Below are 22,185 nucleotides of genomic sequence, written 5' to 3'. Positions count from 1 at the left end.
AAATGGAGGCAACATACAGAGACTTGAGGTACACAAACCACCTCATCAGGTAGTTGCATGAAGGAGAATTACCATGTGATCCAGGGTTCTCTTCCTGTTATCTTTAACAACTGTCTGGTTGCAGCCCCTTGGCAGGCCCTGCGCCCTTACTACCCAGCCAGCTCTTTCTGAATCCCTCATTGGTGAAATGAATGCCACTTGTAGCACTTGTGTCCTGGAGCACAGGTTCCCAGCTGCTTGGGCAATGCTCCACTGCTTTCCCAGGGTCTCCCATGTGGGTGCAGGTTCCCACCTGCTCGGGTCATCCTCCACTGCTTTCCCAAGTGCATTAGCATGGAGCTTGATCAGAAGCAGAACAGGCAGGACTCCAGCCAGTGCTCTGATAACCTATCACCAATGGCAGCTTAACCCCCTGCCCTCAGCAATGGACTCCTCATTTGTTCCTAAATGGATTATATTATTACACACTGCTGTACGATTTCAAACAGAGCAAATAACCACAAAGTCTCGGTGGCTCTCCATTATAGGATTGATTTCTCTCTCACTCGGAGTCTTGTGTAGGTGTCACAGACGGGGTGGCTCTGCTCCAAGTAGTGACCCACGATCTGTATTCCTTCTCCAATTCTTCTCTGGAAATGGACCGCGTCAGTAGTCGCGTGTCAGCCCCCAGGAATCCTCTGCAGTTCTGGTGTGGACCAGAGCTGGTCCAGAACAAAGCCCAGGACCCCCTGATTTTTTTTATATATTTATTTATTTTTATTGCAAAGTCAGATAAACAGAGAGGAGGAGAGACAGAGAGGAAAATCTTCCATCTGATATTTCACTCCCCAAGTGAGTGCAGTGGCCAGAGCTGCGCAAATCCAAAACCTGGAGCCAGAAATCTCTTGCAGGTCTCCCATGCGGCTGCAGGGCCCCAAGGCCTTGGACCATCTTCAACTGCTTTCTCAGGCCACAAGCAGGGAGCTGGATGGGAAGCAGGGCTGCCGAAATTAGAACCGGCGCCCATATGGGATCCCAGCGTGTTAAAGGCGAGTAGTTGAGCCACTAGGCCACTGCACCAGGTCCTGGCCTTCTCTAATGCCACATTGTTCCTGCAGCTTTAGGTGTCCTAATATATTCTGTTAACAGCTACGTTAGGAGAGGAGAAGGGGCCTTTGTATTTTCTGCCTTCTTGGTAAGAACAACAGATGGTTACTGGCAATCCCTTCACACAGGCTCGGTGATTGCTCTGTGATTTGAAACGCTGATGCAGAGACCTAATAAATAAAGGAGGTTAAATAAGCTTGCTTTCTCCAGCTGCTGCAGGTCACTTATCTCCTTCTATCACCTTCTCTGTGGAATTTGGAACATTGAAGAAAGCAGCAAGATTTTGATTAATGTCCTTGTTGACATTATTCTGCTGTTCAGCAACCTCATCAGCGTCTACTTCCTGGTTCTCAGCATTTATGTGCAAGTGCCTGTGTGGCGGGGAAAGGAGCAACTCACTTTCTACCACCTGTGATTGGGGCGGGGGTACAAAACAGGCTAATTTTTAAATGATTGCCGAAACTATCTCATTTTAACTCTTTGTTTCATCACAAAAGATTTTATAAACAGAAGGTCATGGCAAAAGCAGTAAGTATTCTGAGGAAGGGTGTTTGGACACAGGACCTTCAGGGCACGGATGATGTGTTCTGGCTCAGTGGAATGGGCGTTGTTTGTAATCATGCTGAAGCTTTGCTGAGTGATTTGGATGTGGGCTTCCTGGGAAAGGTGAGAGCTGGAGCCGGGAAGGCCAAGGGCCACCTGCAGAGCCATCCCCAGCAGCAGGAACACTTGGTGCTTCATCACAGGAAGACATGAGTGGTGACTCAGTGTCTCCCATACTGCTTTCAAATGAGTGTTCCTTTGTGCCTATGAGCTCTAGGAAGGAGTCTGAGGCACGGTGCCTGACCTCTGCATGGCCTGGATAGGTCTGGGCCAGAATACAGTGTTTGCTTCCAAGATGCCTTCCTTGTGCAGTGCCCCTTGGTCTCTATCCCTGAATTCACCATGTGGCTTGGAGATCATTGTGGTTCCCCTGTTGGACTGTGAAGAATCACACTGGAGTTGGCAGAGTGTTACTTCTGCTGTGTCTATTTGGTCAAGTGGCCTTCCTGGATCCTCAAGGTGGTACCATCAGTGTCACCTCCTAAAGGAGGAAGGCAAGCAGGCAGTGCACAAGGATGCCCTAATGCCACATTAGGGTCAGCTGGTTAGTGTGTGGCACTGGAGCAGAACCAGCCTGCCCAGGGACACACTGCATGCTATCTCCAGTATCACCAGTGTCATGCATGTGGCTCACACATGCTCTCTGGGAAGTGACGGTGTAGGGTCCATCAGTGGACAAGAGGGCTAGTGCCAGGTGGCATTCACTTCCGTTACTGTAGCTCTGGTGCCCACTCACTGGACCTCCTGCCCCGCTTCGGACTTGCCCTATTTTACTCCTATCTCTTCCATCCTTATCACCCCCAAAGGAGTAGCTCTCAAGCTCCTGTTTACTGGTCTTCCAGTCACAGGCCAGCACATGGCACAGTGAGGATTTGGACCTGATCTGCCGACTTCAGGGCCATCCACACCACACAGCCCTCCGCCTTAAAGGGCGAGGACACACCAAGAGAACATACAATCCAGAGGGCGGGAGAAGCAAACCGGCCATGGGACATCCTCCTGGGTGTAGCCTTGCCGTCTCCCATCATTTTCCTCTGTAGCCAGAGGAGTCCCTCTGCCCCTGTTGTTCATGTTAAAAGTAATAGGAGATACACAAAGGTTTCACCTGGAGTAAGGAGAAGCTCTGAGGCTGGGCATTGTGTGCCTGAGAAGCAAGAGGAGGAAGGGAGGACGTAGGCTGGCAGTGTCTTCCTCCCACCTTCCACCCTCAGAGCAAGAGTGGTTACAGAGCAGGGAGACCAGTAACCCAGGGTTAGTGGTGGGGTGGCGGGGGCGAGGATTGGTGCACCACAGGCTGCCTGGGCTCCAAGACTCGCTGGCTGGCCTCGTGCTCCATGGTGCCCATGGAAGGAAGGCCAGGCTGTTTCTGCCAGGGCTGAGAGTGTCTAATAATCATTATATAGTGTTGCTATGAATGTAAAGTTGATAGAGATGAACTTACGAAAATTCTTACTGTAGAAGTTCCCTGTTACTTGCCGTTAATCACCACCATTGAGTTTTTAGGGGAGTCCGTGCATTCTTCCACTTGAGACAAGTTTAGTGCACCTGCTGTGTGCCTTGGGCTGTGTTGGAAATGGGAGGAGCACGGTGGTGGGCAGCTGCGAGTGGGGGATTGAGTGCTGCCCCCACAGACTGCTGGCCAGGTGACAAAATAAAGCCCCAAACAACTGCATGTATTTAAATTTTGTGCACAATGTTTCTTCTGAATGAGGGTATTTGTTAAATTTGTTATTAAATGTGATTGTTATAAACATGTAAGTGTTGTGCTCAGTAAATACTGAACAAGTTACAAAATTATAAGCACAAAGCAAGGTCCCTATAGGACCAGATATTGTGTTTGTGCTTGAAGCCTTGATGACCATCCTCAGGCTGGGCTGCCCACGTCTTCTCTAGTTGAGGGAGGAAGCGATGTGCTAGAAATCCTGTCGGGATGATATCAGTAACCTCTGCGTCTGGGTTTTCAGTGTTGCAGGTGGTGAGCTGTTTGACTTCCTAGCTGAAAAGGAATCTTTGACTGAAGAGGAAGCTACTGAATTTCTCAAGCAAATCCTGAATGGTGTTTACTACCTCCACTCACTCCAGATCGCTCACTTTGATCTTAAGGTATGTTGTCAGGTTGAAGCAGAGGCCTCTAAAAGATATATCTTTCCTGTTTCCTGCATGTGTATAATTAGAAAGCAGGATTACCAAGGTAAAAGCCAGGCGTGTGTAATCAGACCTCACATACACCTGCGGTCAAGACGTAAGCGTAAAGACTCTGCTATGAAATCCTTACCGAAGGAATAGGGGTATTGTTGGCCAGGTCTCTAAACAAGGGAGCTGCCCTTGGTTCCTAGGGCTGTGGCAGCCTGCCCTGGCCTATGGCCAACCCGGGTCCATCTACCTGGCTCTGGCTGTGTTGGGGTGGAAAGACCCCTGTGCCCTGCACTCCTTTCTTGATGCACTGGCCTGCATTCCTGGTCCTAGCTGTGGCCGACTCTCGGCCTTGCTGGCTGAGGACTGTGGGAGATGAAAGATTGTGTCCATGTGCAACATCCCAGGAGGGAGAGCAGGGTGGGGTGGGGAGAATCTTTGGGGAAAAGGAAGACTCAAAGAGGACATACAAAAAATGCCAGGTAAGGTTTAAGGTCAGTTTGGAACAGTGAGAAACTGTGACACAGGGTGCCACTTCCAGGTGGGGAGGATTTGTTGCACCTGCTTGGATCTCCCAGCAAACGTTCACTCGTACCCACCTGCCCAACGCACACGCCCATGGCTCAGGGAATAAATTGCCCAGGGTAGTTCCCAGGGATGGAGGACGGGATGGGGCGAGGGGTTAGAGAGACCCCCACCCCTGGTGCCTACATCAGACTAACTCTGAGTGCTGTTTCTTCCTCCACCCCTGAGTTCCCCAGCAGGCCTACGCTGAGTCACCCCACCTTGAAAAAACCCCTGTTACAGCGTCCTTCTGTTTTCTGCCTCCCCCTCCCCAGCTACCACTTGCGTAGGAACCCCTGAACGCAGGCCTACTTCTGGAGAACCTGAACTAAGGCATCTGTCTCTCCTGGTACTGCCTTTCAGCTACCTTGTTCCCTTTGTTTTGAGTGGATTCTTGTTTTTTAAGATTTATTCCAGTTATTTACTGGCAATAGAAAGTGACAGGTGCAATGGCAAAGGGAAAGAGAGTCTCTCCATCTGTTTCTTCCATCTCCACACATCTGCAGCAGGAGGTGCTGGACCAGACTGGAGCCTGGAGAACAGAACACCATCTGGGTCTCCCACGTGGGTGGCAGGAAATTAAGCCTTTGGGCCATCTGCTGCTGCTTTCCTGGGAACCTTAGCAGGGAGATGGATCAGAAGTAGAATAGTTGGGACTCGAACTGATGCTGACACCACTGTGCACCAGTCACTGAGTGATTTATTTTTTAGGGAGAAAGAAAGAACTGCTCTTGTGTCATCCTGGCATCATACCATTCTCTCTCTGTTTATTGTCTTAGCCGGAAAACATAATGCTTTTGGATAGAAATGTCCCCAAACCTCGAATCAAAATCATTGACTTCGGACTGGCCCATAAAATTGACTTTGGCAATGAGTTCAAGAACATATTTGGGACTCCAGAATTCGTTGGTGAGTGGCTTGGCTCCTGGGGTCACATCTGCCTGCTGAAAGTGCTGGCAATCTTTTCCTTGGCTTCCTTGGCTCATGTTACAGGGATGGGGGTTGGGGGCTCATCTGAGATAGAGTTGGGATCGCTTCCTTTGCCTTCTGAGTGAGTGTTCATTTCCTCTTAGCTCCTGAGATAGTCAACTATGAACCTCTGGGTCTCGAGGCAGATATGTGGTAAGGAGCATGGCCCTGGGGCTGCTGTTGTTCTCATTGATGTTACTTTTCTTCTGACATGTTCTTTTATTCTGTTTTTGTGTCTAGGAGTATCGGGGTAATAACCTATATTCTGTAAGTATCAAAGTCCACAGCTCACTTTTTGTCCTTCCCTACCAGCCCTCAGGTTTAATTAACCATTAAATGTGCAGTGTTGATCTCTCCAGTTTATGCACACTTTTTATATAAATGGATTCATTTTACACCCCCAAAACACGCTGAGTTTATACCAATTTAACCTCATCTCCAAATTTAAAATGAGTCATCAGAAAAAAGACAAAATCGATGAAAGAAAGCCTGGCTATCCATCACAGCCGAGGAAATGGGAAGCATGGGTTTTGCAAACCTCAGGATGCTGTTCTGAATTAACTGTTGAAATAAAGCCTCTGCATTTATGTGCCTTATTTATTTGAAAGGCAAAGAGAGAAGAAAAGATAAAGATAAGCAGAGAGAAAAAGGGGGAGACAGACTGGTCCCATTCACTGATTTGTTCCTCAAATGACTGCGAAAGCCATGCCTGGGCTTTAACCACAGCCAGGAGATCAGAACTCAGTGTGTGCCTCCCCAGTCAGTGTGACAGGGACCCAAGTATTTGAGCCGTGACCTCCTAGGGTACATCCTGGCAGGGTTCTAGAATGGAAAGCAGAGCTGAAACCCGAACCCAGGCACTCTGATTAAGGATGCAGGCAGCCTACACAGCATCTTAACTGCTAGACTAAATGCCCTTCCGCATCTGAGGTTTCTCTTCAGGGCAGTGGAGTGTTCCTTGAGATGTGATGGAGTTGTGGAATGGCCGCCCTGGACGCAGCCCTGAGTCTTATCCACACACTGACTAGGTGTGACAGAAGCGGCAGCAGGAGAGCCTACTGGGTGATCCTTTATGTTCTGTGACCTCTTTGTTTTCGGCAGGCTCAGTGGGGCCTCCCCATTTCTTGGAGACACTAAGCAAGAAACATTAGCCAATGTGTCTGCTGTCAACTACGAGTTTGAGGAGGAATACTTCAGTAACACCAGTGCACTTGCCAAAGACTTCATAAGGAGACTTCTGGTCAAAGATCCAAAGTGAGTGCCTGTCGTTCCTGGGAGGGGTTTGCCATAGCCTTCGCTGATCAGGGGCGGGCACCTGTTCTGTGCCCACAAGGGCTGTGTGTGTCACATCCTGGCCATGCCTCCCGCCAGAGGGATGCATGCCGCTTGAAGAATTTCTGAATATACTCAATGCTGGTATTTGTCCATTTTCTGTTATGATAACATGATGCCAGAGGCTGACTAACTAATAACAAGGTTTATGAAGCTCTGGCTTTGGAGGCTAAATGTCCAGACAGGATAGCAACAGCTCTGGGGAAGGCCTCCCTGACTGCATCACATCATGACGGAAAGCCTCATCATAGCAGGCGTGTGTGTGCACGCATGTGTGTGCGTGCGCACGCAAACCAGGCAGGCAGCACACCTACACAACCTGGTCTCTCACTTTTCCTCCAAAAGAACATCTTAGTCAGGACTGCATCTAATCAGGATCATTTCCTGAAAACCTTGACTGTCATCATCAGATTAAGTGTGTAGTCTCCTAACACCTCACAATGAGCTTTAAACTTCAACACAGTGTTCTGGAGGGAGCACGCTGTCCTCGTATCATAGCAGGACACTTTGAACCCCTCCAGCCGGTGCCCGCAGCTGTGATGAGGTTGTCACCAACACCCAGCATCACATTTGGTTTTCCTGGGACACTGCCTCCTTCCGGGTGTCTGTTAGGCGGGCTGAGCTGGCGCTCTCACTCAGTGTTCACTTGCTTGTGGTCACCGCGTCAATGTCATTCTCTCCCTTCCTCTCCCCTGGCACAGGAAGAGAATGACCATTCAAGACAGTCTGCAACACCCCTGGATTAAGGTGAGTTGCCTGGTAGGGTGCTGTTCAGATGGTTTGGAACATCCTGGCATGCATTCATCCCCGAGACATGCAAGTCATAGGCCCTAATTGGTGTGTTGGGGTTAATGGTAAAGTCCTATTTTAAGACAAACCGACACAGTGTCCCTAAGGATCCCAGAGGTAAAAAAAAAAAGAGCAAGAATGTATCATGGGGCAGGATCACAGAATGTCAGCTCTACTTAACCTGTTTGGTTTGATGTTAGCACTGTTGGCCCAGCTAAATAATTTTTTAAAACTTTGAGTGGATTTCCGGTATGTGAGTATCAGATCTGCTTTTGCAAGTCCTTCTTAGGAATCTGAAGGGGGCAGTCACAGAGCACTCATCCTGCATGGCCTAGGATGGTGGCACACATTCCTTGCGCCGGGAGGTGGGAACCCCTGTGCACAGCACCGTTGTGTTACTTGCCTGGGTCCTTTGGCACTTGGGTTAAGGACTGTAAAAACAAAAAGGGCTGGGGTCGGCACTGTGGGGTTGCAAGTGAAGCTGCCCTCTGCTGTGGCAGCACCCCATATGGCTGCCAGTTAGAATTAGGGCTGCTCCATTTCCCTGCTAATGCACCTGTGAAAGTGGCAGCAGATGGCTCAAGCACATGGACCACTGCCTCCATATGGAAGAAGGACCTGGAAGAAGCTCCTGGCTCTGCCTTGGGCCTGGCCCAGCCCTAGCCATTGCAGCCATCTGAGAAGTGAACCAGCAATGGAAGATTCTCTTTTTTCTTCCCTCTCTCCCTGCCCTAATTCTTTCAAAATAAATAAATAAATCTTAAAAGGATGAAGGTTGAGGAATCTGATAGTCTCAGCTTGAAGTCATGGAGCCTGCACATTCTCAGGGCACACATTTCTATCATTTGAAAGCTCTGCACTTCTTTTTCAGCCGAAAGATACGCAGCAGGCTCTCAGTCGGAAAGCATCAGCAGTCAACATGGAGAAATTCAAAAAGTTTGCAGCGCGGAAGAAGTGGAAAGTAAGCTTGTTGGGCGGAGTGGGCTCCACACTGCTGCCTCCTCTGCTCCGCTCTGTCTGCTCAGGGCTGCTGGCTTCTGATGCTGCCCACGGGAAAACATTGTCCCTGTGTGAATTTCCCTGCCGTCTCTGTACTTACCCTGTTACAAAGACAGGAAGAAACTGTGCTGTTTCTATATATGATTTTGCTTTAAAAAAAATCAAAGCCTTTCCCATAAGATTCCATCTGAATGGAACAACATGCATTTTAAATAAATATGTCCCTTGGGTTGTGGTTCTGGGAATCACCCTGCCCGAGCATGGATGGGAGGGGCTGGTATGGGCCCCCTGTGGATGGGATGTGACTCTACAGGACATCCCAGCCATCGCTCAGCAAATTGAAATTTAGGGTAAAGGCGGACAGAGGTTAGTTTTCTGTGACCACTGTCAGGCCCAACTCCTGAGTCGGGGTATGTCATGACTCCCCAGCACTGGGCTAGCTGTGTACCTCATTTTCATACTCTTTAAGTTTGGGGTGTCATAAGGCTTAAAATGAAGAGAGAACACCAGGTGTCTCTCTCAAACACACACACACACAGTTTAGCAGTTGCTTCTGCCTTAAGGAGTGAAAGCAGAGGTGTTTGCCCTGTAGAATCAGGGACCCCACCTGTTGGGTTTCAGCTCTGCTGATGTGTGCTCTGCTGATGCCATCGTCTCATGTGGAAGCTCCTGTGGGTGCAAGGAGACAGAGTGGGTCTCCACTGACCGCTCTTCTCCAAAGGGAAACCTGAAAGGGCTTTCTTAGGGTAAGACGGTCATCCTTGTGGGTAGAGATGGTCTATGGGGCATCCTGTCCAGTGCTTTGAGTGGAGGGCCCTGTCTGCCTGGTCTGTGGAGGGACACCGCTGTAGAGCTACTCCCTAAATCCCTGTGGTGCCCGACACAGGGGCTGTCCACCCTGGAGAATGCCTCTGTTAGCAGTGGCCCTGGTCTGGAAGACCATGTCCATTGCCCTGACCTGACTGTGGTCCCGTAATCTTGCTCCCTTCTGTCCTGCTTTTTCCTTTTTCTCCCCAAAGCAATCCGTTCGCCTGATATCACTGTGCCAAAGATTATCCAGGTCGTTCCTGTCCAGAAGTAACATGAGTGTTGCCAGAAGCGATGATACTCTGGTAAGCAAACCCAAGGGCCTTTCAGGGGCCTGCTTCTGGGTACTGGGATTCCTCAATGTTGACGCTGTTCTGTTTGCTCAGCAACTTGGAAAACCCAAACTCACCGGGAAGGGAGGACCGTGCGATCTCCGCTGGCAGGACCGGGTTAGGGCTCCTGATTTGCTATATCCTGTTGCTTGTTTCCTTTCTTTGATTTGAACTGGCACAATCTCACTCTATACACACTAGCTCCACTGCCTCCACCACGTGCACATTGCGCACAAGCTTTGATGAAAAAGAGGTTAACTACTGGGAAAGTGCTGCTTCTCATTTGCATGAACTAAAATGAGAGGGTTCTGTTGCCACATAGAAGAATCATGGGTGACAATAGCATGAACGGGGTGGGCGGCCCACTTTGACCCTTTCACTACAAACTCTCTCCTACTCACCACATTGCTACAAGATACCAAAAATCAGGAAAATTTGAGTGTCTCACGGTAGAACAGAAGACAACACATTTGCTTGTTTGACACTGTGTGGATTCCTTCAGACCCTGGAGAATAAGTCTCTAGGTTTTTGCCCAAATCCAAATGGAAACCTAAGTGCTGATGAGCTCTTTAGATAGACCTGAGTCCCTGATTTGACAGGACTTTTCCCCCTGTGGTCCCTGGAGTTGTGGTGCTCTGGGGAAGGCAGTTCCGTGGGAACTCCCCAGCCTGTAACTGAATCGCTGGCATTTCCTGGGCGGGATCCCAGACTGCAAGGGCGCAGGCCAGCGTAAGCCAACTCTCTGTTTTCTCATTCTCTCCTGAGCAGTAAATCAACTGATGTGCCACTGAGTTGAAAGAGATAGATGTTTACAAAAATTAGGTGGGAGAAATCCAAATTAGGAAAAAGCTGGACCCAGGAATTCATTGGTTGGGATACAGTGGAACTAGAGAGAAGTTAGAAAAACTAGGTTTGCAAGAAAGGTAATGAGAATCCTTCAGGATTGCACATTGTAGTCATCCTGAGTAATCCACTGGGGAAGCACATGGCAAGGTCAGGGCGAGGGAGGGAGGCGGCTGAGAAGTCATAGCAGGCAGATCCCTTCTCTGAGCCCAAGGTCCCTCATCAGCTCTGAATTTTGCATTTTATAGCGGGTGCTGTGACCACCTGCTTTATTCCTACCTCTCTCCTCATTGCTGTTACCTTTGACCCTTGAGAGGATGTATCTTATTCATCTATTTAAAATAAGACACAAAAGCAAAGCCCATGGCATTCTTACCCATGTGTTGTATATAAATGTCATGATACCTGCATGGGGTTGGCTTGGCTTCATATCTCCAGAAGAGGAAAAAGAAGAAGTCAGAAAACCATTTCTTCCCTTTTTCCACCAGAATACAGGTCCAGCTTTGCATATTTGCTTTCCACATTGGAAATGCCAGTAGCCATGCTTCCGGAAGTCCAAATATTTTGTTTAGGATGTCTTGCTTTTAAAGCAGCATATTTAGGAAATATGTTGTAAGAAAACTTTGACACATTGGCAAAGTCACAGATTTAATTTGCAGTTTGATACTCCGGTTATTTTTTTCTTTATAATTGTAAATACTTCCATTTTATTTTTTTCTGGCCCTTATCTTTATACTTTCACACATTTACAATTTAATTTTTAGAAGTGTGACCCAGTTTCTGAGACTCTTTCCATATTTCTTCAAACATAGAGAAGGAAGAAATTCAAGTGATTGAAACAAAACAATTCTGTCATTCAAAAAATAGCCAATTTAGAATGTCTCGTTCAGCTGTGTCATTTCTTTGGTTCGATGCATCACACCTGAGATTTCCTTCAGGGATTTCTAGGACTGTATTTTGGCAGGTTCCTAAGTTTCAATAGGAGGTTTTATTTGACCTCTCATTGTATGAAACCTGAATCTCAGAAGCCATTGCAGTGTAGGTGGTAATGTAGGGACACTGAAACCCGAGGTAACCAGTAGGGGGTGGTGGCTGAGACAGTCAAGTCCTTCCTGTGCCCTTCACAGCGTTGTAGACTGGAGAGCTCAACGCTTTCCTCCGCATGCCCCTTTGCAACCAGTGGACATTGGTTTCTCTTATGCTGCTAAAAGGGTTCTGGCAAGCAGACCAACTCTATCTGTTCTCTCCCCAAGGATGAGGAAGATTCTTTTGTGATGAAGGCCATCATCCATGCCATTAATGATGACAATGTCCCAGGCCTGCAGCATCTTCTGGGCTCCTTGTCCAACTATGATGTCAACCAACCCAACAAGGTCTGATTCTGTTCGCTGGCGAGGGTGGTGGTGTGGGAATGGACCGTGACTGGACACCTCCATGTCCAAGGTGGAAAGATCCCCCTGTTCTTCTCCAATCTCTCTGCCAACTGGACACTTGCTGCTGTGTAGGGGCATCACTTGCAGAGATGGGAACCTCCAGCCCATGAAATCATTTGGTCTGTCCCTGCCAAGGCAATGGAATAAATCTACAGCCTGTTAACCTTCTGGGGCTTGTGAATGATGACATCAAAATGGCCCTTGGCAGAACAAAAGGTTCCCCACTCATGGCGTGGTGATCTGAGTAGCAGACGTGATTCCTGTGAATTGGGGCCCTCCCTTCATTGTCCTGTTATACCTCTAACCTTGAAGCATTCCATCTACTTGTCCTGCAGGTGACCTTGTCACCCTTGATCAGGAATCCAACAGAGGAAGGTTATTGTGGCCTTCCTATTCTTCTTTTCCTGTTGCACAGCAGTGGCTCTGTCTGTTGAGACTTGAGGAGATGTGGGGGCTGTCCTGGTCACTGAGGCTTTCCCTTCATAACCTAAAAATTTGTCCTTTTTTTTTCTCCTTGTCCATTCCAGCATGGGACACCTCCACTCCTCATCGCTGCCGGCTGCGGGAATATTCAGATTCTGCAGTTGCTCATTAAAAGAGGCTCAAGAATCGATGTCCAAGATAAGGTCATAATTCTGATTGAGCACAAATCAGTTATTTTTTTAAGCATTAACTAATGTGTCATATTCTTAAAAATAACAGCCCCCCCAAAAGCAAAGTTTTCTTAATTCTTTTCTCTGCTTCTGCTAAAGAAGTCGGCTTGTTTGATTAGACCAAGACCGTCTCACAGTGACAAGGCAAACATTTATCTTCTGCTTGGCATTTTGTTCCACATCAGCTTTTCTTTCTGCCCCTGACATTATTCCTTGCTGCTGCTGTTTACTCACCAGTACTGAATGTCTAGTTAACGTCATCAGAAATGCATATCTGTGTTTATTAGGGCAGCCACGTGTTGCGGTGTTGCTCGCATTAGAACTGCTATTCAGAATTGAGTGACAGCTGGCAGTGATAGTGATGGCCTGGTTACCTGATTCCGTAGATCTTTAGTAGACCAGTGGAGGGACTGGCTCTGGCCTGTGAGCATTCAGTGCTTCTTCTCCTCCCGTGGCTTCTATATCCACGGTGCTACCAACTGTGGATTCCAGGTGCTCTCCTTGTCATTAGCATTTATATTGTGCTGGATTTTGCATGTCATCCAGAGATTGTTTAAAGCATCCAGGAGATATGTAAACACTTTGCCACTTTGCAGAAGGGACTTGAGCATCCTTGGATTTTGTCGTCCATGGTGAACCTGGAACCAATTCCCCACAAATGCTGAGAGCCAACTCTCCAGGGTAAATCTAAGGAGAAGCTAAGATGGGAATTTAATAAACATGGAAGTGTTTTTTATTTTGAAATAATTTTAGATTTACTAAAAAAGAATTGCAGATAGTACAGAATCCTCTGCTACCCTTCACCCAGCTGTACCTAACTGGGTTTTCTCAAAGCTGGTAGCACTTTGTGGGTTGTCAGCTCACAGAAGGTACATACACTAGTTCTGAGGGATGCCCGTGTTGGGATCACTCCCTGCCAAGCTCATTCCAGCTTGGTTGTCCTGCAGGGTGGATCCAACGCCATCTACTGGGCCTCTCGGCACGGCCACGTGGATACCTTGAAGTTTCTCAATGAGAATCGATGCCCGCTGGATGTTAAAGACAAGGTAAGGCCATTTTCTCTGGCTGGGAGGAGAGGAGGAAGGAGTACCTTCATGTGTTTGAGTATCAGCACCCAAAAAAATAATGTTTCAGGAACCAAATCCTCCTGCAAAAAAATGTAAGCTATAGGTTTCATTTTGCCTGTGGCTTGGTCTGCTGTTAAATCTGCTGGATAGTTGCCGCGGTCTGCAAGTGACTTCTCTTCCCCGTAACATGGACACAGTTCTTGAGGACTGAACTCTGCGCTTTGAAGCAAATCTGTCTCGTTCTCATCCTCTCCAAAGTGGCCGATGAGGATGACCTTAGCATCCATGGCACTGGAAGGTTCAGGAGTTAGTGCGTGGAGCTGTAGAGTCAGGCTCCAGGGGGCGCGTTGCTGCTTTCCTCAGGGCCCTTACTTTCCCATCTGCATGTTTCATTCTGTCTGTGCAACAGTTGTGTGCTTTGCTGGGCAGGGCTGGAACCTGAACCTGGGATTCCACCTTCTCATTCATTATTTAGTGCAGTGTACATCACTAATTTGTCGTGTTTAGTCAGGACTGCCACCCACACTGCATTGCTGGTGCACTGCTCCCTGCCTGAAGTGCGGTGTTCCCAGCCAAACACGCTTCTTAGGGCAGTCTTCTGGCAGATGGCAGTAAAATATCTTGTTTGGTCTCCTTGTAATGAGTTTATCCTGGCTTTTTATTTTGACAGCTCTTAATAAAAATCTTAAAGGAGTTGCACCTGTTAGACCAATGCACTGGGAGTTATTTGTATGGGCAAATAAGGATGGTCTTTAAAATCTCAGATGTCAACAACACATTTCTAAGCTTGGTCAGGCAAGGAAATGAGAAATTTGTGGATCAACAAAACAATATTTCAGTAGCTGCTGTGTGATAGACCTGCCATCTAAAAAGGCGTTCTATGTTTGAAAACTAAATCATGGATATGAAGAATGCTGGGCCTAGAAATGATGGGCAGAGAAAGCCTTCTCTGTGAGGGGGTGTGTATTGGGGGAAGGGGTTATCACTAACTGGATGAGCCCCTTGGGTAAATTCAACACTAGCTGATACCCCAGGTCTTGGATCCAGTCACCCAAACAGGGTGGGAATGTTGGGAGGGGACCTCATCCCCTCCCTGCTCCCAAGGGGTGGCCCTGAATTTCCGGCTCCACCTTTCTTGCAGTCTGGAGAGACGGCGCTTCACGTGGCAGCTCGCTATGGTCATGCTGATGTGGTTCAGCTACTGTGCAGCTTCGGCTCCAACCCCGATATCCAGGACAAGGTGTGTCATGGGAGCTGACGTCCCAGCCCAGTGGTACTTCTGGGCCTTTTGGAAGGTACCCCACAGGACTACGTGCAGCAGGTGCTAAGGCAAGGAGCAGGTCTGCCTTCACACATTTCCTGTTATAATGGCGCAGGACCACAGGTTGGGTCAGCTGTAAATAAAGAGAGGTTTATTTGGGTTCACAGTTCTGTTCTGCAGTTTAGAAGCTGTATCTGGTTATGTCCTTCTTTCACGCTGGATTCCCAAAGCATGGCAGACAGGAAGTATTCAAGAGACCAAGCCAGCTTTGATAACAGACTCTCCTATAATGACCTATAAACCCCATGAGTGGACTAACGCAGCCACAGGGGTGGGACCCGAATCACTTTTTGTGTTGGAGGAGCCACCTCCAGTTGCACCTCCTGATGTCACCTGGTGGGGATTAATTGACAAACCATATTCAAACCAGAGCAGACCCTCAGCACTTGTTTCATTTAAGCCTCTGGCCAGTGCTCAGTGGTGGGCTGCTGATCATGCTCATGGTTCAGATGAGGAAACTGAGGTGGAGCAAGCTTCCATCACTTGCCCAAGCTCACCCAGTCCCTGGAGGGAGTGGAGCCGGGGTTTGAGCCACCACACTCAGGTTTCAGAGTCCACATTCATGGCAGTGGCCCCTCACAGGCAGATGTGGTAGGTTAGTGTGTGCCCAAGGGGCCACTAGGGGCTTTGCTGCTCCTGTGACCCGACTGTGCTATGGCACTCACCGAAGACGCTCACTGTGCCTTATGCATCTTTCTTCCCCCTGGTTGGGACATCTTCCCCCTGCTCCTCCATGGCCAGGAAGAGGAAACCCCCTTGCACTGTGCTGCCTGGCACGGCTACCACCCGGTGGCCAGAGCCCTTTGCGAAGCTGGCTGTGATGTGAACATCAAGAACCGTGAAGGCGAGACGCCCCTGCTGACAGCGTCGGCCAGGGGCTACCACGACATCGTGGAGTGTCTGGCTGAGCACGGAGCCGACCTGAACGCCTCGGACAAGGTGCGTTACAGGGTCACGGTCCTGCTTTCTGAAAGGTGGACAGGAGGGCAGCTAGGGGGACGACAGGGTGACGCGGTGTGTTTGCTTTAGATGACAACTTGAATGCAGGAAGTCGCACTCATCCTTAACCTTCGCTGTTCCAAAGCATCTCTACTGTTCCCTAGGTCCTCTTTACTATTTAATATCCATTTGTTGCTTGGATCAAAATTTCCAAGTTGGTGAAATGTCGTTCAGTGTCTTGTCTTTTTAAGCTTTGAAGCAGAGACGGTGATGACCGCTGAATTGAAGAGAGCCCTCACTGAGGAGCAAAATGGACAATGCCCTGTTAGTTTTTAGGTAAAGAAGTAGCTGGTTTGTTTACTTCCATCACCTGCTCTCTTGTCAAAGGCAATGTCCACTCTAACTGCATGACTGTTTCAATTTTAGAACAACTGGTACCTTTTTTCAGTAAAGCAAATTCAGCACGAATTTTTTTTTTACTGTGAACTTAAAACAAGATTGTGACATTGCTAAGTTCATGGAAAATGGAATGGGAGATAGTGTGAGAAGATAAGAAAATGACATGCATTTTGCGTGAGCTTTTCAAAGACCCCTTGTGTGGTAGCACTCAATTCATAGAAAAGGCGAGTTATGAGGGCACCGTGTATGTGTTTCAAAAAATTTTGGCCTCAAATCCTCACCTTGAATTCCATTGTTACATTATATTTTGAAGCCCCCTAGTAGGCAATTGGGCCTGAGACACTACAAGCAGTGTAGGAACTTCCTGGGAAGAATCTTGTGGGCACAGAGCAATTTGTTCTCAGCTTAGGGCAATTTTAAAATAACCCAGAGACATTGGATCAGAGCCACCAACATGTTTTTGTTGTTGTTGACACAGCCAGGGGTGGGCTTGCTACTGGCATTTGATGGGTCAGAGTCACAGGTGCTGCTCTGTGTCCTTGCCCCTCATGTTACATCCTCTGTAACCAGGAGTTGCCTAGGCTGAGAAAGCTGAGAGCAGGTGACCTAGAGAAATGTTTCAGAACTTTCCGCCCAGATTGTAAAACAGCACATCTGTCCCCCAGGGAGGTTGGGATGTGTGGAATGGATCCCCTGGCAGATTGTCCGTGAGATGGAGAGGTCAGTGGGTCACACTGCTGCTTCTGCCACAACAGTCCTGGAGCACGTTATTGCCCATCAGTTTCTCAGTTTCTCTTAGTGTGACACACACACACACACACACACACATACACACACACAAAACATAGTAGTAATAACAATAATAATAATAGGCTGTCTTCTTTGGAAGTTAGTAAAGCTGGGAAAGTGTTTTAAACTGTATTTAAAATGCTTTGAGTGCTAGGCCCTTGAAGATCCCAACGAAAAGTTGTATGCTATAAATCCAGAGACATAGAGAAGTGGGAAATCCTTTTTTTTCTGATTGTACTTCGCAAGCCTAAATTAATCAGAGTACAAATTAGGCTGCAATTACCCAGAGTGGAAAATACAAAGCTTTCTCCACCAGGATAAAGTTTATGATTTTAAAATATCTATTTTCATTTGCTTGAGAGCCAGAAGAAGAAAAAAAGAAAGCATTGGAACCATCATCCACCCTGCCGGCCTAGCAGGTGGCTTGGCCAGACGTGGAGCAGCTGGGACCTGAACCACTGCACAGAGCCTAGCCCAAGTTTATGACTGTCTAGTTCTCCTTTAGATTTTGCAGTGCTAGACTCGTTGCTGGTGAAACCTGCCGCGGGGGTGGCGGGGAAGGTGGAAAGCCCCTGGCCTCCAGGAAGGGAATGGCACTCATGGCCACTGGCATTGATTCACAGGATGGACACATTGCCCTGCACCTGGCCGTCAGGCGGTGTCAGCTGGAGGTCATCAAGGCACTCATCAGCCACGGCTGTCTGGTGGACTTCCAAGATAGGCACGGCAACACCCCCCTCCACGTGGCCTGCAAAGACGGCAACCTGCCCATCGTGGTGGCCCTCTGTGAAGCCAACTGCCACTTGGACATCTCAAACAAGGTGAGGGGTGGAGCCAGGACTGTGTCGTCTGCCCGCCTGCTGCTGGCTTTTGGCATCCTTTCTGCTGGCACCTCTTCATGGTTCCCAGGGGCCGCTAGTCACAGGCAGCTTTGCTTTTGCTTTTGCTTTTGCTTTTGTTTTGCTTTTGTTTTGCTTTTGTTCATGTGTGGCTATGAATAATTTCCTAGAGTGACAGGAAATAGGACATCAGGCTTGGTCTGGCTTCCCATGTTGGGCGTCCTAAGAGTGTCTGTCGGAGGTGTGTATGTGTGTATTTAATGCATATGTGCTCCTCGAGGAATCAGCCCGCGGTATAAGCTGAGGCATCGTTTTGGAGCACTAACTTTAGGAGCACCCATAATGACATGGTAATTTGATCGTGGTTCTTATGTTCTTTCTTTGCTTCCCCCTTGAGAGTTCTATGATTCAAAGTTCTCTTTGATGCTAACACATTTGGTAAGACCAAAGGACTGCTATTTTTTTTTTAAGATTTCCATTTGAAAGGCAAAGTTATGCAGAGAAAAGGAGAGAGTGGAGAGACCTCGTCCATCCCCTCCCTGGTTCACTCCCCAAATGACCACAACGGCTGGAGCTGAGCCAGTCCTGAGGCAGCAGCCAGGAACTTCTGAGTCTCCCTCAGGGTTCAGGTGTTCAAGGACTTGAGTCATCCTCTGCTGCTTTCCCAGCTATAAGCAGAGAGCTGGATTAGAAGTAGAGTGGCCAGGACTTAAACCAGCATCCACATGGGATGCCAGCACTATAGACAGAGAATTAGTGTGATATGCCACCACACCAACCCCAGTGTGTTCATTTTTTGTGTGACTTAAGGATTAAAATAATCCATTGTGTTCTGTTAGTTGCATTATTAAAATCTCATATCTTCTAGAAGTTGGCTACATTCTTCCCTTTTCCTGAGTTCCATCTAAATTTTATTGGCCAAGAGAAATAGGACAACTGGGTTTATGTGTATGTAGCTCTATGGCCCTAGGGGATAGGGCATATTTTGTTATGATTGGGTTAAAGGCAGAGTCCCAGTGAAATTAATTTTTTGATTGGGCAAAGTGTTTGTTAATAAATGGCATGCGCAGTGCCAGCAGGATTTTATTAAAAAGATTAATATCTGCAACAGCTAGAATATCATATTTCTACAAAAATTGTTCCTGTTGCATATCATTTGATTAATCCTAGTGGAAATTGAAATTATTAATCTTCACATTTTGCTGAGAAGAAGCAATCTCCTGTGTCTTAGCCATTAGCCACCATTGGCTCTCTTAGTTTATTCCGTTCTCATCTTGCCAAGTCAATTGTGTAATTGGCTTAAGAAGAAAGCCAAATGCAGTGTTAAAAAGAATCAAGACCTTGCCTTTTCTTCTTCTAAGATTATTTAATCGAATCCAAAGTGGCTTCCAGAAGTGTGACTGCCTTCAGACTTGGCCATTATGCACACAGCAAGTTTAGTACGTGTGTAGCAAGCCTATGGGGTGTGCAGTGAGCCTACTGTGTGCACAGGGAGCCTGTGTGTGCGGTAGCATCTGGCAGCAGCAGGGGCAGGGAGGTGTCAGGCATCTCATGGTGTTCCTGCCGTGGTGTTCCTGTTCTGTGAAGGGAATGGAGTGTTCTTCCTGGCTTCACCCCATGCCTGAGAACTTGCTAAGTGCTCTCAAGGCTCTGGCGAGTGATCCTTAGGATTTCACAATTAAGACCAACTGGCTTATTTCATGGAAGAGTCTCCCTGCCCGTGCCCATAGCGGTTCATTCGTGCTGCCTGAACCTGCCTTTTTATGCTGGATAGCACAGCAGCTCTGCGTAGAGTGCATACATAGGATGACTTCGTGGTTTGAGTAGAGCTTGGCTGAAGCACGGATCATCGGGGCTACAGTTTGGGCCTCGTGGAAGTGGCAGAGCTCAGGCAGGTGCTGCTAGTTGCACACTGCACTGTGGTGCCCTGCACACAGCACTGCGGGCACTCTGTGAGTCTCCATGCCTTCTTCACAAGGCTTGGGGTCACTTTGTTCTGTTTCCAGTTGCCATCACAGGTTATCTGGGATGTATGTGTTAGAAAGCAAAGAGGTAGTTTTGAGCTTCCAGTTTTGGAACCTGATGATTCAAGATTGAGCCAGCTATGTGTGTCAGGACAGTCCAGCTCTGTGAAATCTAACCCAATGCAAGACGCAGGCATTAATCCTTTCATGGGTAGTGCTCCCAGTAGCCCACATCTCCCACCAGACCCCGGCTGGTTTTGTTGTTTTGGAGCTTTTTTTTTTTTTAAGATTTATTTATTTTTACTTGAAAGGCAGAGTTACACAGAGAAGGAGAGACAGATACTGTTCATCCATTAGCTCACTTCACAAATGGCCACAGTGGCCAGAGTTGAGCCTATCAGAAGCCAGGAGCTTCAGCTGGGTCTCCCATGTGGCTTCAGGGACCCAAGGACTTGAGCTGTCCTCTGCTGCTTTCCCAGGCACATAAGTAGGGAGCTAGATAGGAAATGAAGCAGCAGGGAATTTAACTGACACCCGTAGGGGATGCTGGCACCAAAAGGTGAGGCTTATTTTGCTATGCCACAGCACTATGGACCACACCTCTTAAAGGGTCCTCCTCTCCCAATACCATAACACTGGCACTCTGCTCTCCTTTAAAACGAAAAGAAGAAAATGAAGGAAAGGTTGATGGGATATAGAAAGATGTGCTGCAGGCTTTAGAGGACCATCCAAGAGGGGAAGTCTAAGGAAGGCACTGTCTTCCCAGAGAAGCACCACCAGGGTCAGACTCCCTCAAGGATAGGCTGTTCTGGTGGATGTGGCATTGCATGTCCACCTCCCTCGGGCAGGTGGTCACTCTTTTCCCATAGTGTTCTTGAGGTGGCAACGTGACCGATCAAATCCTGACCGTCGTGACCAGACCAGCAGGGCCTTGTCGCTCATACTCATTGCAGTCATACAGGCACTTCATGAAGCTTCCTGCTCCTCCAATGCTGAGCCAGGCTGTGATGGAGAGCAGGGAGAGCAGGGAGCCTTGAGCATGGTCTCTGGCCATTTGCTCCTGCCTGGGCTGGAGCCAAGAGGAGGCATAGGAACAAAGAGACACACACACCCACGCTGCAGCCAAGAGGAGAAATAGAACAAAGAGACACACACACACTCACACACACCCACACACACCCCTCAGGGGCATGGGAGAGAACTCTGCAGCCATCAGGAATTCATCAGTGTCTTTCCTGGCACTTTGCACAGCCTGCAGAGCTGCTGTGGGTGCAGGAGTGAGTGACTGTGTGGCTGTGCCCGCAGGCTACCCTGGACAGGTGCACACTCAGAGCAGCATCCCCTGTTTGGGACAGCACTGCGGACGCTAAGGTCTGTCAGAGAAAGCTTTCCAGAGCTGGTGACTTCACACTGGCAAGGGCTTTGGCAGATGGAGGTGAGTGCAGAGCCAGTTCAGGAGGCAGGAGGCAGGTGCTTTGTGCTTCCACTGAGAGCTAAGAGTGGGCGAGGTGTGGGTGCTGAGGGAGGCCTTGAGAGGGCAGTGTGAGAAAAGGAAGCCGGCAGGAGAGCAGCCTTGGGTTTTGTTCTTACAGGTGGCCAGCCCTCAGATGTGTCCTTGTCCCTTCCTTTCATCACACTGTAATACTACACTCACCCTGTAAGCATAACAATCACTTCCTTACATTTATTCTTATAAATGCCAGTGTCCAAAACCTCATCTCCTTCTCACAAGAGCTCAAGGATTTTCGCTAATTTTTTTAATGTATTTGAGAGACAGAGACCAGTAGAGAGTTTTTGTCCTCTGGTTTATGCCTTAGCTGCCCACAGTGGCCAGGGCTGGATCAAGGTTGACTGTGGAAGTGGGAGCTTCATCTGGGTCTCTTGTGTGAGTGCCAGGGACCCAACTACTTGAGGCATGACTGCTGGCTTCCAGGATGTGCACACGCAGGAATCTGGAGTCAGGAGCCAGAGCCGTGATTACAGCCAAGTGCTCTGATACGGGACACGAGCAGCTTCCAGCCAGAGGATGGAAGATGTTTCTGTCTCCCCTTCTCTCTGTAAATCTGCATTTCCAATAAAATAAATAAATAAGTCTTAAACAAAGTTAGAAAGGCAGGTTAGATTTACGGAGAGGCGAAGATCTTTCACTGGTTCACTCCCCAAGTAGCCACCATGGCTGGACTGAGCCGATCCAAAGCCAGGAGCGAGGAGCTTCTTCCGGGTCTCCCATGCAGGTGCAGGAGCCCAGGGCCTTGGGCCGTCCTCCACTGCTTTCCCAGGCCACAAATAGGAGCTGCATGGGAAAGTATTTCACCACTGCCCCA

The 22,185-nt window shown here is 48.3% G+C and overlaps 1 protein-coding gene across 3 annotated transcripts in view; it reads left to right on the top strand.

Moving 5' to 3' along the window:
* The window catches only part of DAPK1 (death associated protein kinase 1), a 159,054-nt gene that overhangs the window by 111,459 nt on the left and 25,410 nt on the right, over positions 1-22,185 (top strand). For all 3 annotated transcript variants that reach the window (XM_040963334.1, XM_040963332.1, XM_040963333.1), the window contains exons 4-17: positions 3,654-3,792; positions 5,166-5,295; positions 5,460-5,508; positions 5,596-5,622; positions 6,457-6,609; positions 7,389-7,434; positions 8,348-8,437; positions 9,495-9,587; positions 11,711-11,830; positions 12,418-12,516; positions 13,491-13,589; positions 14,752-14,850; positions 15,673-15,870; positions 17,682-17,879. In XM_040963334.1, the coding sequence (XP_040819268.1) occupies positions 3,654-3,792; positions 5,166-5,295; positions 5,460-5,508; positions 5,596-5,622; positions 6,457-6,609; positions 7,389-7,434; positions 8,348-8,437; positions 9,495-9,587; positions 11,711-11,830; positions 12,418-12,516; positions 13,491-13,589; positions 14,752-14,850; positions 15,673-15,870; positions 17,682-17,879 (1,540 nt within the window). The remainder of the gene's footprint in view (positions 1-3,653; positions 3,793-5,165; positions 5,296-5,459; positions 5,509-5,595; positions 5,623-6,456; positions 6,610-7,388; positions 7,435-8,347; positions 8,438-9,494; positions 9,588-11,710; positions 11,831-12,417; positions 12,517-13,490; positions 13,590-14,751; positions 14,851-15,672; positions 15,871-17,681; positions 17,880-22,185) is intronic.

The sequence above is a fragment of the Ochotona curzoniae genome, unplaced genomic scaffold (genome assembly GCF_017591425.1).
Source record: "Ochotona curzoniae isolate NIBS_2020 unplaced genomic scaffold, NIBS_Ocur_1.0 scaffold_3208, whole genome shotgun sequence".
NCBI lineage: Eukaryota > Metazoa > Chordata > Mammalia > Lagomorpha > Ochotonidae > Ochotona > Ochotona curzoniae.
Note: the sequence above shows the minus strand (reverse complement) of the source record. Positions and strands in the feature narration are given on the sequence as shown.